Source organism: Elephantulus edwardii, unplaced genomic scaffold, assembly GCF_000299155.1.
Source record: "Elephantulus edwardii isolate Elephantulus edwardi_28Jun2011 unplaced genomic scaffold, EleEdw1.0 scaffold00001, whole genome shotgun sequence".
Lineage (NCBI taxonomy): Eukaryota > Metazoa > Chordata > Mammalia > Macroscelidea > Macroscelididae > Elephantulus > Elephantulus edwardii.
In genome coordinates, this window is record NW_006399751.1 from 24,361,451 (window position 1) to 24,379,859 (window position 18,409).

General features: G+C 36.3%; 1 protein-coding gene across 1 annotated transcript in view; it reads right to left on the bottom strand.

Annotated features, from left to right (window-relative positions):
• Positions 1 to 13,680: 13,680 nt before the first annotated feature.
• WDR75 (WD repeat domain 75) overlaps positions 13,681 to 18,409 on the bottom strand; it is a 27,199-nt gene continuing 22,470 nt past the window's right edge. The window contains exons 17-21 of the mRNA XM_006878940.1: positions 18,315 to 18,406; positions 17,298 to 17,357; positions 14,708 to 14,854; positions 14,250 to 14,341; positions 13,681 to 13,882 (exon numbers count right to left, since the gene is read on the bottom strand). Coding sequence (XP_006879002.1) covers positions 13,681 to 13,882; positions 14,250 to 14,341; positions 14,708 to 14,854; positions 17,298 to 17,357; positions 18,315 to 18,406 — 593 coding nt within the window. The remainder of the gene's footprint in view (positions 13,883 to 14,249; positions 14,342 to 14,707; positions 14,855 to 17,297; positions 17,358 to 18,314; positions 18,407 to 18,409) is intronic.

Below are 18,409 nucleotides of genomic sequence, written 5' to 3' on the forward strand. Positions count from 1 at the left end.
ATCAAGGACTCATGAAATAGTGGAAGAGCTGAAATACACTGAGTTTTCATTCATATTTTAATACTTTTCTTCATCTTTTATGGTTTATATTTTAATATTTGCCTCTAGCTGATTATGTTAGAAGACATTTATAATACTAGATTTATGTTCACAAGGTTTTCAAGTGTGAGAAACTTTGATAGAAACACATGACATAAAATTTGCCTTTAAACCATTTCAAGCACATAGTTTAGAAATATTAATTATATTTAAAATGTTATACAACCACCACCATTTAACCATTTCCTAAAGTTTTCCATTACCTCAGACAGAAACTCTGTATCCATTAATCAGTAACTGTCGGTTCCCTCTAGTTCCTGGTAATCAAGGATACATTTTATCTCCATGCATTTGCCTGTTGTAGATATTTCAGGTAAGTGAATAACATTTAGGATTTGCCCTTTTGTGCCTAGCTTATTTTGCTCAGCATCTTTTAAAGATTAATCTATATGTTTAAACTTTATTTCTTTTTTAAAAAACAAATAATAGTTCTCAGCATGTACATACCACATTTTTATTCTATTCATCTCTTGATTGTTCCCACTTATTAGCTACTATGAATAATGCAGCAATGAAAACTGGGCAGCAAATGTTTTTAGTCCTTGCTCTCAATTTTTTGCCATGTGGTGATGTTTTTGTTTAACTCTTTTGAAGAATCATCACATTGATTCAATAGTAGCTCTACCATTTTACACTTTCACCAGTAATGTGTGAGAGTTCTGATTTCTCCATATCTTCCATGATCTTAATCTTTCCTTTATTTCTTTTTATTCTAATGACAGTATCTTAACAAATATGAAGTGGTATTTCATTACTGTTTTGATTACTTTTTTTAATGTTTAAAGGAACCATCAGTATTTTATAGTGACAAAATATGTCAGAATGTTTTGTTTGTTGTTATGTGCCATTGAGTCACGACTCATAGTGACCCTATGTACAACAGCCCTAAACTCCGCTCTGTCCTGTGCCAATCTCACCATCTCTGATACACCCATCCCAATTGCCTCAGTCACTGAATCAATCCACCTCATAGAGGGCCTTCCCCTCCTGCACTGTCCCTCCACCCTACCAAGCATGATGTCCCTGCTTTCAGCCAAGATCCATCTAACATCAGCTACAATATCTCTAGTACCACGACCCCTTCTAAACCCAGCCTGGACTTCTGGCAGTTCTCTGCTGATGTGCTGTTCCAGTCGTTTTGGTATAATCTTCAGTAGAATCTTGCTTGCATGTGAAATTAATGAGATTGTTCTATAGTTTCCACACTCTGTTGGGTCACCCATCTTTGTAATGGGAACAAATATAGATCTCTCCCAGTCAGTTGGCCAGATGGTTGTTCTCCAGATTTCTTGGCACAAGTTGGTGAGCACGTCCAGGGCAGCATCTGTTAGCTGAAATATGTCAATTGGTATACTGTCTATTCTTGGGGCCTTATTTTTTGCTATTTCATTCAAAAGAGCTTTATCACCATAGGCTCTTGCTCATATGTTGTTTCATGAAATTCTTCTGTGTCTGCCAATTCCTTTCAATACAGTGACTCAGTATATTCGTTTCCATCTTCTTTTAATACTTCCTGGATAATTTAATATTCTTCCTAAAGCATCCTTGATATTATAGCAACTCAATGTTTAAATTTGTTCTTCAGTTCCTTGAGCTAAAGAAATGCTGAGTGAGTTCGGCCTTTTAGATTTTCTGACTCCAACTCCTTGCATATTTATTATATTAATTCATTGATATATTCCAATACATAGATATTTTATTAATCCTGGCATAGACATGCCATTGTGCTGGAAGCTTTGAGTTCTGATTACCTGGTGTCTAACCTTCATTTCGTATGTACCAACGTAATCTCTCAGCACATCTATTTTCTAATTTTAAAATGGATAATTACAAAATCTCTGTTGTCTTTCATTAATATGTAATTAAAAAAATGAAAAAAGGGAGAATTACAGTACTTATTTTATAAAGCTGATATGAAAATACATTGATACATGACATAGCAAGTCCTAAGAAAATAACCTTGGCACATGAATCATTTCTGTCAAGTCAAGTTCCTCTCTTTGTGACCGTATGTGTTACAGTGCAGAACTACTTCCATAGTGTTTTCTTTACAGAAGCATAACCTTCGGGACTTTATTGCTCAGAGTCACTGGATGAGCTCAAACAACTAACCTTTGAGTCATTTACTGAAAGCAAACTATCACTCAGGAATTTTTACATTTATTTGAAAACTATTCATATTCACATTGTAATGATTTCTTCAGCTTAAATATAATACCAGTGGGCTCTATAGCTTAGGTAGAAGATCCAGAGACATGGAAGACAGAAAAAGTACTGTTTATATTGTCTGCATCACCAACATTTAACACAGTGCGTGGTGAGAAGTTGATGTCTAGGAGAATAAAGTCAGATACATTTTAATTCTAATCATGGCTTTGCCCTGTGTGTATTACCTGCCTCCCAGTGGTGAAGATAGCTACACAGACTTGTTTTTAAAGATGATGTGAACGAATAGTTATTAAATACTTAGCATTGGATCTAAATCATTGGACCTGATACATGTTCCATCTGAGATCTTTGCTGTTTGCAGGAATTCAGCTTCTGACAGTAAAATTGAGTCTGAGAAGTTGATCTACATCAGCTTATTCAACTCTGCATCATCAATGCTATAGCTAAAAATCTCTGGCCAAGAAAGCAAATTTTACCCTATTAACTTTCTTATCTTCCGTCTGCCAACTAAACCAGTTGGATATGATCTGACAGTTCATAACAAAATAAACCACAAAAAAACAAACAAAACCTAAAACAAAAAAAAAAACAACCCACAAATACTGCCAAACATTAATTTCTTGATTCCCCAACAACACAAAAATATTTAAAAAAATCATTTTTGTTGAACATACTGACCTACAGTGATCCACATGGTCCATCTATAGACCATGCCCCCAAAAGGGCAAAGTGTAGAAAGTGCAGCCTCAACGATATTGTAAAATACACTATAGGGAGTTCTTCAGCCAACAAACAAATAATGACACCTTTGCTACATAAGGTCAAAGAATGTAGTCTTCAATATGGATTAAAGCCCAGTATCAAGAAGACAAAGATTCTCACCACTGGGCCAATTGACAGCACCATGCTAGATGGAGATTGAGGTTATTAACAATTTCCGCTTACTAGACTCCACAATCAACACTCTTGGTGCCAGCAGTCAGGAAATCAAAAGACAAATTGCAGTGGGAAAGTCTGCTATCATCAATATATCCAAAGTGCTAAAGGACAATGTCAGTGTAGAGACTAAGGTGCACCTGATCCATGCCATGATCTTTACAATTACTTGCTATACATCACAGAGCTGGACAATGACTAAGGATGAAGAAAAAGAATTGATGCCTTTGAATAGTAGCGCTGGAAAAGAGTATAAACATACCAGGGACCACCAAGAGAACAAACAGATTTGTATTGGAGAGAATGAAACTAAGTTTTCCTTGGAGGCAAGGATTTTGAAGCTCCATCTCGACATACTTAGAGCACATGGCCAGGAGGGACTAGTGCTTGGAGAAGAACATCATGTTTGGAAGGGAGAAACTGGAACCTTTATTCACTGTTGGTGGGAGTGTAAAATGGTACACTCTGGGAGGCAGTATGGTGCTTTCTCAAAAAGTTGAAAATAGAAATATCATTTGACCCAGCAATTCCATTACTGGGAATATACTCTAAAGAAACTAGAACTGCTACCCAAACATATGCACATCCATGTTTATTGCTGCATTGTTCACAATAGCAAAGTAATGGAAACAATCCAAATGTACATCAACAAATGAACGGCTAGAGTAGCTATGGTTTATTCACACAATGGAATACTATGTAGCATTGAAAAACAAGGAACTCATAAAATATTATACAAAATGGGTGACCCTGGAGAACATTATGCTGAGTGAAATATCTCAGTCACTGAGGGAAAAATATTGCATAATGCCACTGTTATAAAACCGGAGTGACATGCAAGTTGGGGGGGAAATGAAGAAAAGAGGGGATAAATAATGAATATTGCATTGAAACAGATGAATAAAAGAACTGTCTAAAAGAAATATATGATTAGGTATTATCTGCATGACAATAGATCAGAATAAGAAGTACATAGCAAAGTGGACAGGGGTGGGGAAATTGTGCAATGATGAAAGAATGTTTTTAAAGAGAAAAGCAGACTTGGGTACAGGTAGGTAGGAAAATGTGCAACAAAGAATGAATGGAAATCCAAGTTTAATGTAAACTTTCAATATAAAACAATTTTAAAAAGGGAAAAAGAAACAACCACACAAGATTAAAATGGTAATATGTGTCCAGAAAAGAAAAAAACCCATCAAGGAAAAAAACATCTGAAAATAAAACAGGAATAAGATAAAAGGGTGAATGGAAATAAGGATCAGGGGAGGTGGGAAGTGTGGTTACAACGTGAGTCTTGTAGTTCATGTCATGAAACAAAACCTTAGAAAACCAATAGCAAGCTTTCAAAGCACAATAAAAAGTTCTTAAAAAAAGAAATTGTCAAAAGAAAACTCTGTCATCTAATACAATACAGAACAGAGATTATGAAGATGGCACAGGATAGGAGAGGGTTCAGGTCTGTTGTTCATAGGGTCACTATGGGTCATAATTGACAGCACTTCACAACAAAAACAGCTAACAAATTAAGGCATTCATTTGCTTACTTTTGTAAAGTTGTTAAATATAGGACAAGTTAAGATCTGATGCTTGCTGCCATTGTTAGGATGTATGAATATTTGCACATCCCCTATACTCAGACCCCTTTCTGAAAGAAATTGAAGATAGTTCACAAACAATACATGTGATTTAACAAAAACCAAAGTCAGTAAACAATATAATCAAAGTGAAAGAAAATCATTATCAACAACAAAAAATGAAAGCTGTCAATTCCCCCATTACCCATGTAAATTCTTGAATATAAGCATTCTCTCATGCCAGGGGAAAAGCGAAAATTTAAAGATGAAACATTTAGAAATAATGATTTTTACATGGTATCAAGGATGAGACAGGATTAAGCGTTGCATCCTATCCTTAATAGTTTTAGAACTGTTTTATCAGACCATAAGAGGATCATCATTGTACACTGCTAGATTACATTAGAGGAAGTGGATAGAATAAAAATTATGATGGTGAGTGTCATGGATTGAATTGAACTCTCCAAACACACACATGTTTATTTGGTGGACCATGATTCTCAGTGTTTTTGGTGTAAGAATGAAATGTGTACTATTGTTGATATTTACTGGAACTGACTGATAGCTGACCCAACAGCAGGTTTCCAGATGCAGTAAATTGTAAGGGAAGACTAACCTGTGGAGCAGCTGGTAGATTCAAACCAGGTACCTTTGAGTAATGTGTTGTAAGGTGTTGTGGAGTCACATACGAATCATAGCATCCTATGAACAATCAATCGGAACACTTCTGTACTGTACCATCCTCACAATCTCTGACACTGAATCGCACTGCCACAGCTTTCGTGTCAATCTACCTGGTTGAGGTTCTTCCTCTCTTTTGTTGATCCGCCACATTCCCAAGGATGAAGTCCCTTTCTAAGGAATAACCTTTCCTAGCAACATGCTTGGAGTATATGAGACAAAGCTTCATCATCTTTGCCTCCAAGAAGCATTCTGGCTGTCCCTTCTCCAAGACAGATGTTTGTCCTTTTGGCAGTCCATGAAATCTTCACCACTCCTCTCCAGTACCCCAAAGACATTAATTCTTCTGTCATCCTTACCCATTGTCCAGCTCTCAGATGCCCAGTGAGTGAAAAGACCATAGCCTGAATCAGGTGCACCTTAGTCCTGAAACTGAAATCATTATATTGAGTAATGTTGAGAGAATACATTTGTTTGTTAAGCACATCTATTCTTGTTACAGCAGTACTAGGTTAGACACCATGGAATACAAAGTTTCTTTGCATCCTCTCTTAAAGATGAAGCAACTGCTTATACAAATTAACATGAAACAAAAAGCAAGCCAACCTGTCTAACTGGTCCTGAGAAACCTGAAGAGTAGAGAACAGCTTTAGATAGTTAATGAGGCATTATAATCTAAGACTGGAAAACCCATCTTCTACTTTCTTCTCCCTTTACTGTCTAAAATTCATGGACTAAGGTACTCATTGTTGCCAAATAAAATTCCTTGGTGGTTTATGAGAGTACTAGGAGCCTCAGAAAAAAGATTTAACATTGCATACATGCTTTGGCCCCTCATTCAACTTGACTGTTAAATAGAAATAAAAATCCCACCCTTACCTTGTCCTATCCTTAGTCTCTGGACTCCTTCATTCAATAATAAGAGTACCAGCACCTCTTATGCATCACATAATCTCCCATTCTAGTCTTCACTTTTGCTCAGTCTCTAGTGCTTCTACTGCTGGTGTTCCAATGCCAACAGTAAGGTTTGCACAGATTCAGGCTAAAGACTTCTTGAGCCCAGAAAGCAGGTGCTCCTCTTTTCCAGAAATAGAGTCTTTTTAAGTTCTTTGCTTCCTCTCTTATCTAGTACTAACACCTAAAAAAGTCCTCCGTGGCCAGTGAGCAAATTGGTTTCCAAGGCTGTAAATTTTAACAGGAGCAGACTCCCTCAGCATTCTCCCAAGCAGTGACTTGTGAGTTTGAATTGCCAGCTTCTGAGTCTGTAACTCAACATTGAACCTACAAACCAGGAATCATTACCTAGTACTAACTCATCTCATCTCAATGTCATGGAACAGGAATTGACTCAGTTGACCTTCCAGCAGGTATCGTGAGCCAGTCAATGGCATGGGAGGAGACTGTGCCCATTTCTCTCCCTCACAATGGCTGGTGGAGTTGACCCACAAGAGAAAGGTAGTATCTTTGGTTTAGCAGTGCAAGTCTCTATGGACTTTGTCACTAGAGTTCATCTAGTATGAAAGGTGGCTGTAAGTAAACAGGAAGGTCATTTTTCTGAACAATTCTAGCATTTTGCAGAATCATATACTGTGATCATGGTATCTCCCTTGCCAGCTAAGTATTGCAGAATCATATCTAGAAAGTAAAAAAAGAGCCCGAGAGGATCATCTGATAGAAAACCAGACTTATTTTAGGTAAAAAGTTAAAGCTTCAAATGACTCAAAGCATAAGTTTGGTAAGAGGCAAAGCTGCATCTAGGACCCTGGTCTCCAGACCCCTTCACCAGTGCTTTCTGCCACAGTATTACTTACCAAATAAAGCTGGATTAGTGAACTCAAATCTGACAACTGCAAACAGGCATTTCTGAGAGAACACAGAGTTTAAATTTACCATCCTATGTGAGCCAGAGTATAAGATCAATATTTGCATTTAAAGGGCTTGTTTTCAGAGCCGTTATAGTCATTCTTCCGCTAAAGTAGGCAAACACTGAGTGGTGCAGATTATCAAAACCAAGAAAACAATGGGAGGAACTCGTGCACTTTCATGTCTGATTATTTCATTTTGTGAACTAAGTGCTCTGATCTCCCAAGGAGTTTCCAGCCAGAGGGATGCCAAGCCTGAAAATAAGATAACTGTATCTTTACCCTTATATATACATTGCATGTAATAATTGCAAGATGAGTTTCTTGGTGTTTGGGGAGTATGGGGTGGGAGTGGGAGCTAACAAACCATTCTGGCATTTTAGTTTTGTGGCTAGAGAGAGTATTAGAGCTGGAAAGGGTTATTTTATTATAATTCAACTTCTTTGGAAGAAAAGCAGTGTGACCAATTTAACCACTGATTGCATCTCTCTGGTTGATTCTGTCACAGGCTGATGGTATATTGTTAAGTGCTGTCAAGTCGTAGATGACTCATGATGACATACTACCATCAATCTCAGTTATTCCCAGTTCTATTTCTTGCTGATCTCAGATGTTTGCTAATGAGAAATAATCTACCTGGGATCCTATATCCTTCCTAGGTCTGGTCTTTTTTTTTTTTTTACCACTTCAAGGAACTCTCTCCAGTATAGGAACACAACTCTTTAGTGTTGTAGGTAAGATACTTTTTTTTATGACTATTGAGAAATACAGCTAACAGAGGACAGCACAAGTTCTAGAAATTGTGTTTCAGATAAAGCAGCCTCTCACCGCCCCCCAAATCAGTACCATTTATAAGACTTAATTTTACAACCTTGTGGTATAATGTTAACTGAAAGATTGGCTGCTTGCTTCTACCAGCTGCTTTGCAGGAGAAAGATGGGCATTCTCCTCCTGTACGGACTTACAGCCTTAGAAATCTGAGGTTCATGAAGTCAGAACTGATTCAATGACAATAACTTAGGTACTGTCAAGTATGGCTCACAGTAACCCTATGCACAATGAACCTGAGCCCTGTCCTATCCTGTCAGACTCATTACCTCCGACATACTTAAGCCCATTTCTCCAATCATGTTGTCAGTTTCTCTTGTTGAAGGTTGTCTTTTATTTTGCTGACCTTCCACCTTACCAAACAGGAAGTCTCTTTCCAAGGAATGGCTTCTCCTAACAACATGCTCAAAGTATGTGAGATGAAGTTTTGGCATAAGGAGCATTCTGGTTGCATTTTCTCCAAGACGTATTTATTTGTTCTTTGGACAGTCAATGGCAATGGGTAGGTATTAACTTAAACCAGATGATTTTGGTAAGGAGCTAGTATAGTACAAAGGCCAAGAATTACTAAAAACCTATTATTCACATTTTAGTATATCCTGTAGTTTCTATATTAGACACTAATGTGTTAAGAAAAACCCAAGGAACAGTGTTCTAGCACATTAACAAGGAGTTCATTCGAACATACTATTGTGCAACTAATCTTGACTTTTAATTAAAATTTTGCATATATACTCAGGTATACAATCTTGAGATCTTACACTTCTCCTATATTTATTTAGAAGTATTATCAAAGACTTATACTTCTGTATTTATTTAGAAGATCTTGAGGGGAGTGAGTAGAAGAGGAAGGGTATCTTGATGGATGGTGGAGCAAAGAAATAAGTGGGTCAGGACACTTGTGCCAAGGGCAGGGACAACACCGAAACTAACGGTTAATTCCACAATAAGGGATGTATTTTCACTTTTTCTGTAAAATGCTCATCTGTTGGAAACTTCTCTAAATCTGAACATTCAGATTAAGACACACTAGGAAGAAGGACTGGCCATCCATTTCCAAAATAGCAGGCCTCTGAAAACCCTATGTACAATGTCAAGAAGACAAAGATTCTCAACACTGGACCAAGCGGCAGCATCAGGATGGATGGGGAAGAGATTGATATTGTTCACAGCTTTAGTCTGCTTGGCTCCACAATCAACACTCTTGGCACCAGCAGCCAGGAAATGAAAAGACGTATGGGACAGTCTGCTGTTAGCATGGTCTTCACAATCACTTGTTATGCGTCAGAGAGTTGGACAATGACTAAGGAGGATAGAAGAGAATTCATGCCTTTGAGCTTTGGTGTTGGAGAAGAGTGTTGAGGGTACCATGGATTGCTAAGAAAACAAAAAGATTCATCCTAGAGAGGGTTAAACAAGGCTGCTCCTTGGAGGCAATTCTGAAGCTTTGTCTGACATACTTTGGTCATGTTGTAAGGAGAGATCGGTCCTTGGAGAAGGACATCATGCTTGGGAGAGTGGAGGGCAGGCGCAGGAGGGGAAGGCCCTCTAGGAGATGTATTCGGTGACTGGGATAATCGGGATGACTGTGTCGGAGACAGTGAGATTGGCACAGGACAGAATAGAGTTTAGGGCTGTTGTACTTAGGGTCGCTATGATTCGCAAACAACTCGACGGCACATAACAACAACAACTATCAAAGAAAAAAAAGAAACACATTTGAAAAATGAAGATAAACAAAGACTAAAAATAAAAGGGTGGGGGGAAAAAAACCAAGCAAATGGAAACCAGAAAAAAGCAGGAGTGGTGATATTAATTTACAATGAAATAGATTTCAATGCAAAAACCAGCATAAAGGAAAAGAGAGGTTACTACATAATGATTAAGCGGTCAATAGAACAAGAAAATATAACAATAATAAATATCTATGCACCAAAATGAGACCTGCAAAATATATAAAACAAACATTAACAAAACTGAAAAAGGAAATAGACAACACTAAATGGTCGCTCTGAGTCATCTACGGCTTGATGGCACTTAACAATAACAAGAACATAGAGAGCTCTGTTGGCCTAGTAGATAGAAAGTTATTCTACCAAGCCAAAGGTGGGTGATTTTAATCTGTAGTCTTCAGGCCTGGTTTTAATCGGTTTTGGTTAAACATTCTTCTAAGTGGTATAGCACTGGTTTGTCGATTTGCTATACAGAGTTAACTCATGGTTGCTGGGTTGTTAAACTTTGTGACACTGATGTGTAAAATGTGATTACCCATGGTGGAAAGTGTTTGTTGGAGCTTCCTGACTAAAACAAGCTTGGAAACAGGAGTGGCAGCCACTTTTGAAATAGTTTGCCTCTGGAAACTCTATAAACATGGGGAAACAATGAAAGTTATACAAGTGTTCAGGTCTTTTGTTAATAAGGTTGCTATGAGTCACCTATAACTCGATTCCACTTAACAACAACAACAGCAACATACTCAGACAAGTATGAAAATCACAACCTACCTAAACTGACACAAACCGAAATTAAACACCTGAACAGACCCATTACAAAAGAAAAAGGTAATAAAACAAGTTTCAACTAGAAAAAGCCCTGGACCAGATGGTTTTACAAGTGAATTTTATCAAACATTGAGAGAAGAACTGTCACCAATTCTACATAAACTATTTCAAAAAATAGAAAAAGATGGAAGTCTCCCAGACTCATTCTATGAAGCAAACATATCCTTGATATCAAAACCAGGTAAAGAGACCACCAAAATAGAAAACTATAGGCCAGTATCTCTCATGAACACAGATGCAAAAATCCTAAAGAAAACAACAAACAAACAAACAAACAAACCTGGCTAATAGAATCCAACGATACATAAAAAAAATTAATTCATCATGACCAAGTGGGATTCAAAACAGGTATGCAAGGATGGTTAAACATAAGAAAAAGTGTAATTCATAACATTAACAAAGCAAAGAACAAAAACCACATGATCCCATCAATTGATGCAGAAAAAGCCTTTGACAAAATACACCATCACTGCCTGATTAAAACACTCAACAAAATAGGAATAGAAGGGAATTTCCTCAATATAGTAAAAAGTATATATGCAAACCTGAGCCAACGTTGTTCTGAATGGAGAGAAGTTAAAGGCATTCCCCTTGAGAACAGGAAATAGGCAAGGATGCCCACTACCACCTCTCCTATTCAATATTGTATTAGAAGTCCTAGTGATAGCAATAAGACAAGGAAATAAGAGGTATCCAAGTTGGCAAAGAAGAGGTCAAATTATCTCTATATGCACATCATATGATAGCATACTTAGAAAGCCTAAAGATTCAGCAAGAAAACTACTGGGCATAGTTGACCAATTCAGCAAAGTGGTAGGATACAAGACCAACATACAAAAATCAACTGGATTTCTCTACAGTGATAAAAACAATATGGAACTGGAGCTTAGAAAAACAATACCCATCACAATAGCTATTCACAAGATTAAATACTTGGGAGCAAATGTAACCAGAAACACAAAGAATCTATTCAAAGAAAATTACAAAACATTACTACAAGAAACAAAAAGAGATCTGGAGAAATGGAAGAATCTCTCTTGCTCAGGGATAGAAAGACTCAATATTGTGAAAATGACTATGCTACCAAAGGCAATCTACATGCTCAATGCAATCCCAATACAAATATCAATTCCATTCTTCAATGAGATGAAAAAGGCAATCTCCAATTACATTTTGAATGGAAAGAGGCCCCAAATAAACAAAGTAAACCTTAAGAAGAGAAACCGGGTAGAAGGTATTTCACTCCCTGATTTCAAATCCTACTACACTGCCATGGTGGTCAAGACAGTGCAGTACTGGTACAATGACAGACACATAGATCAATGGAATAGAATTGAGAACCCGGAAATCAGCCCATCTACCTACAGTTAACTGATTTTTGACAAAGAGATGAAATCAGTTAAGTGGGGAAATAATGTTGGCAAAATTGGAAAACCATCTGCAGAAAACTCAAACAAGACCCACATCTAAGATCATATGCAAAACTAACTCAGAAGTGGATCAAGGGCCTAGGACTAAAACCAAGGACTATAAACCTCATTAGAGCACTAATACTCAACTTGAAGTCTTCCAAGCATTCCGAAAAACCAAAAAAGGATAAAATAGATGATTGGGACCTTCTAAGAATCAAATCCCTATGCACACCCAAAGCCTTCTCCAACAGGGTAAAAAGGGAAGCCACAGACTGGGAAAAAATATTTGGTAATGACATGTCTGATAAGGGACTTATAGCTAGAATTTATAGAATACTCAAATGCCACAGCAAGATAAAGACAATTGACCCTTTTTAAAAAAAAATTAATAATTTTAATGAACATTTTGGATTTCCATTCATTCATTGCTAAACTTCTCTCCCCACCCAGCTCTCCCCACACACAACCCCCCAGTTCACTTTTCTCTTTGAAAAGTAAAAGAAAAATTCCCTCCCTGGTAAAATGGGTAAAGGATATGAACAGACACCTCACCAAAGAAGACATTCAGATGGCAAACAAACACAAAGAAATGTTCAAAATCCCTAGCTCTAAGAGAGATGCAAATCAAACAACTACGAGATATTCTCTCACCCCAGAAAGAATACCAAAATTTAACAGAGCAGCAAACAACAAATGTTGGCAAGGTTGTGGAGAAACTGGAACCCTTACTCACTGTTGGTGGGAGTGTAAAATGGTGCAATCACTATAGAAGGTAATAAAGTGCTTTCTAAAAAAGTTAGAAATAAAAAAAATCACTTGATTCAGTAATTCCACTATTGGAAATATACCCTAAAAAACTCATAACTGCCACCCAAGTAGATATATGTACACCCATGTTTATTGCTGCTTTGTTCACAATAGCAAAGAGTTGGAAACAACCCAAGTTTCCATCAACAAACAAATGGACAGAGAAGCTATATTCACATAATGGAATATTAAGCACCACTGAAAACCAAGTAACTCATGAAATATTATACAAAATGGGTGACCATGGAGAACATTATGCTGAATGAAGTATCGCAGTCACAAAAAGACAAAGACTGCATAATGCTACTGTTATAGATCAGGACTGATAAGGGGGTTGGGGGAAACTAGAGGGGATAAATAATGTACATGGTATTGAAAAGGATGAGGGAGAGAACTGTCTAAAAGGAATATATGATTAGGTATTAATGGCATGCATGACAAGATTCCAGAATAAGAGTTGCATAATAAAGTGGTGATGGTGGTGGGATGGGATGGGACTGAATAATAATGAAAGAACTTTTTTTTAAGAAAAAAAAAAAAAAGAAAGAAACAAAAACAAACCAACTGGTGGGGAGGGTGACAGGGAGGAAAATGCAACAATGAATGAATGCAAATCCAAGTTCTTTATAAACTTCCATTAAAATCTATAAAAAAATACTTAATACTTCAAGAAGAAATAACATTACAAAAGATTTGGAAGTACCAACATACAACCAAATATACCCAAAAGTGCAAGACTCAGCAGCACTGCTTAAAGCTCTGTTATCCAACTATAGTCGATTTTCCTTAATTTTCTCAGTTCTTTTTCTTCAGATTTTGACAACTGATTTATATCTTCTCCCAAATCTATGTTGTTTGTATCCTGGATATTTTCAGTAAAATCATTTTCTTCATCTGAACTGTCATTTTCTTTTTCTTCTTCCATATCTACATCATCAGGAATTTCTTCAGCTCTTTAAAAACAGAATATTAATACTTGTTAATTAATTAAACATGCATTCATAAATAATAATTTGCCAATTTAAGACTTATGTGGGAAATCTGGACAAAGTGTAATGAACATTTTGTTATTAACTGCTTTTTACAAATTATGGAGATAAAGAGAAGAGCAACTTGTAAAAGTCTGTAATATACAGTGAATCCTCAAAAAACACAAAGGAGTTGAAATTATTTTTAGTATGTGTAACTTAATTATTTTATATCTTTTAACCACATTTTAAAACTGGAGTGAAAGAAAATATAATATAAAAATACCCTAATCCAAAATGGGGAAATTAGCACATATAATGCTGTTTTTCTAAATAGAATATCTAAACATACCTCTTAGTCTCCTTAGATAGCAGCAATGAATTTACAAACATGGAGCACAGAAAAGAAGCAGATGGTAGTACATGGGCTGGAGTATGAAGAAGCTAGAATAAAAAAGAAGTAACAGGGTTTTATTAAAAAATATTATCTCTTGGCACAATATGCTCTTTCAAATGTCCTTACTAATAAGTTATCTATTATTATAAATGATAAGAACCAAATACATAAGATTTTTTAAAAGAAAAATAAAATCAAAGAGAAATATATTTTCACCTTCCCAAATTTATGGCAATAAGCAAACCTTCCCCTCAGATCTAAGCCAAAGCAATTTATGCTACTTGCTCTCGGCATTAAAGTTGCATACTCTACAAATGAATAACTACAAATTATTTAATTCAGAAAGATTGTACCAAACTCTAACTTAAGAGTGCTTTAACATATTTAATCTATTTCCCTTAATAATTACTTACCTCACTAATTGCAGGTATGTTTTCTGTTAATGGTAGTTGTATCAACTCATTTCCCAAAGTATCATTTAATTTTTCATCCTGCGGTTGCCTGTGTTTTCCCAAAATGAAATAAAATGGGGTTGCTGGAAGACTATCTTCTGCAAGCAGCTAGAAGAATTTTAAGACAAAGGGAAATTATTTCTAAACAAAGAATTGCTTTAACTGAAATAGGTTTCTACATTGTTGTGTACCATCTAGTCAGAAATGATCCATAGCTGACCCTCTAGTGTGTTTGCAGAGGCAGTAAATCACATGAGAGAATGCTTATTTTTCCTCAGTACAGCAAGGAGATGGTAGATTTGAACAACGTGCCTTTGGGTTGGCAGCAGAGCTTCCTACCACTAGGCCACCCGAGCTCTTTATTGTTACGTCAGGGACCTTTAGAAATGATCCAGTGTAACCTTCTCACTAAAGTTTCAGAATGAAGACCTATGATGGCCTTACTTATTAAGGAAAAATTCAATACTATAGCCATTTACTAAATAAGAGAAATGAGACATTTTCTGTCACTTCTGTGAATTCTACAAAATGACAGTAGAACATCTCTATAATAAAAGTCAAAGATCAAAATGGGTTGAAAACAAGCTAACACTAAAGTGAGGAAAAAGACTAAAGAATTAAATATATAATGATATAGATGAGGTATATATGTGCAGTGATATAGATGAGGTATGTATGCATAATGATAGAGATGAGTTATTTTATGTATAATGACATAGATGCGGAAACCTCTCAGAAAAAACAAACAATGGGGGAAAAAACCTTCTAGAGCACTATTCTAGGATGTTCAACACTAAGTAACTGGAGTTCTAGAAAAAATGTAGTTAAGGAGATTATTAAATATTTCTAGAAAAATATTCTAAGGCATGAATTCCCAGATAGAAAGGGTCTAATGAATGCTTACTACTACAAAACAAAAATATTCACAGGGCATGCCATTATGAAGTATCAAAAGCCAAGAACAAAAAAATTTACCCTTTGTTCTTGGCTCAAAACTTTCCCAGAGACTCCACATATCAGTCAGAGGAAAAGTCCTTGTCTTTTCAGTAGGCCAAACTTGACTCTGCTACTTACAATTTAAGCTGTACCCTAGGCCTTTTTTTCCTTTGTGTCTTATCCATTATAATTTCCATTCTCTTCTAAAATATAAAAGATTTTACTAATCTATTGCCACATGTTTACTATCTATATCTATGGCTAGACTGTGAATACAGGTTTAGAAGCTTGGCTATTTTGTTCATGGAAAAGTGCAGGAGAGGAAGATGAAGACCAACGATGAGATGAACTGACTTAGTGACTGGTGATTAGTGTGTCAGATACAACAAGGTTGGCTCAAATAGAGCAGGGTTCAGAGCTGTTGTCATAGGGTTGCTATGAGTCACAAGCAAATAACAGCATCCAGAATAATCTCAGACATAATACAGTAGATGCTTAACAAACTAGTGAATGAATTGATTGATTTTCCAGAGGAAAGCCCGGTTATAGATAAAGAATCAAGAATAAAAATGTTGTTATACATCTAGCAATACTGGATGCTACCTAAAATGGAAAACTCTTTTGAAAAAATTTTTAACCTCATATTCTATATCCAATCAATCAAGTCAAAAAAGTAAAACAAAGGCATTTTCAAATATGCCAGGTCTTAAATTTACCTCCTATGAACTGAGAAAATGTACTTCACCAAATCAAAGGAGAGTCCGAAGAAAGGAAAAACGAGATCCGACAAAAAAACCAGAGGTAGAGTGAACCCTCAGGATGACTGTCCAGGTAGATCATAAGGTGATGACTGTGTAGGTTTATAGGGCATTAAGTTTGGACTACTAATGTGAGTCATGGGATTCATTCTCAGAAATATTTTTTTCAAGACTTAAAATACCTAATATATTTGAAAATACAGAGAGGAAGTTTACACAACTTGGGTTGTCTGGGGTTGAATTAGGTGAGAAGTACACAGAAAACTAAGTAAATGAAACGTAAGATAATCATTAACTTCAGAGAAGGTAAAATGTTGGTTACAAAAGCAAAAGAAAAAAAATCATTTCCCACGTTTCTGCTATGAATGGTGTAGAGAGGGTAATAATGAAGCATGAACAACCTGACCCACCTGAAATGTACTTCTATTAGACAACCTGGTGGTCAGTAAGGTGTGCATGAGCATGGAAAAGAGTTAAAGCCTCACTTGCAACAGACAGAGTCAACAGAAAACACCTAAACTGGGAAATGCCAGAATTGGCAATATAAACATGCATTTTACTGATACAAAGGTAATTAAAAACTACAGCAAGAGGTGAAAATGAGTATCTTTAATTGTAATGGTGGAGGCCTGGAGTTGGTACTGAAGACTAGCTTTCCCTGAAATGCCCTCTAAAGTGATTTATTATTGGTAATATAAACTATGAAACAAATTAGTTTACATATGAGAACACAGATTTTTAACTGCATTTTAAAGCCATGTGAAAATCTCCTTCTCACAGCTGAGGTCTACCAGATAAGCTTATCTTTGCATGGAAGCAGTGCAAACTACATCATAAGTGACTGAAACACAACATACCTGCTTGCTTGTTGGTGTGAGTTTCTCTTCTGGAGACTTTGCACTGAATGTCAATAAAGTCTGAAAAGAGACCAAATTAACAATGCAGTTTATCAAAAGGTAAGCAAATGAAGGGAGTGCAAATCTAGGAAAGTGTTTATAAGTTAGAAAATCAGGCAGCCAATTTTCAGAGATTGTGATTGTAAAATATATGCACATGTATATCAAATAAATACACATGCATATTCTGAGTCAGAATGTATTTGATGGTAATAGGTTTATGTACACACATACTTGCCCACAGGGAAAAAAAAAAATAAAAAATGTAAAACATGTTTAGGAATTGGCTGTTGTTAGATGCCACTGACACTGAATCTAAACCGACTCATGTCTGACCCTTCAATGGGTTTTCAGAGGCTGTAAATCACTTGGAAGGTGACTGACTGCCATCTTTCTCTCATGGTGCAGTTGGTAGACTGGAACTGGTAGTGAAGTAAAATTCAAGTGCAGACCAAACTTAGGTCTCTGTTTCCTTTAGAGCAAATCAAGTACAATTAAAAATTAAAAAAAGGAAAAGAAAACATGGTAATTTTATATTTTAAGTAATTTTAGTTGTGTTCTATTTTTTCCCCTTGTTACTGAGCTAATGTAAGTACAATTTAAAGAGCACCAAAGCTGTGGTAGTGGTGTCCCTGTGTGTTGCAAATGCTGAGCATGGTTGGTTATCAATCAAAGATCAGTGGTCCAATCTATGCAGAGACACTCAGAAGAAAGGTCTGGTGACCTACTTGTGAAAAATCAGCCATTGAAAACCCTAGAGCACAGCTCTATTCTGACACACGAGGTCGCCGTAAGTGCAACTGGCTCATGTTGGTAACACCATGGCAAAGAATATTTAGTTATTTCTTTTGGTAACTAATTCTTTAAAGAAATCATTTTATCTGTTATTGAAAATGGGATAATTATAATCTTCTAATATTAAAACAATTAAAATTTATACATAGAAAATGACTGATTGCCTTAAGAGCACTAAGCTACCTGTGATCTTGTGAGGAAGTAAAACTGGGATCTGTTCAGCCACCGGTAAGCTCCTGAGTTGTACGATTCTGGGACATCTCGTGGCACGAACACGC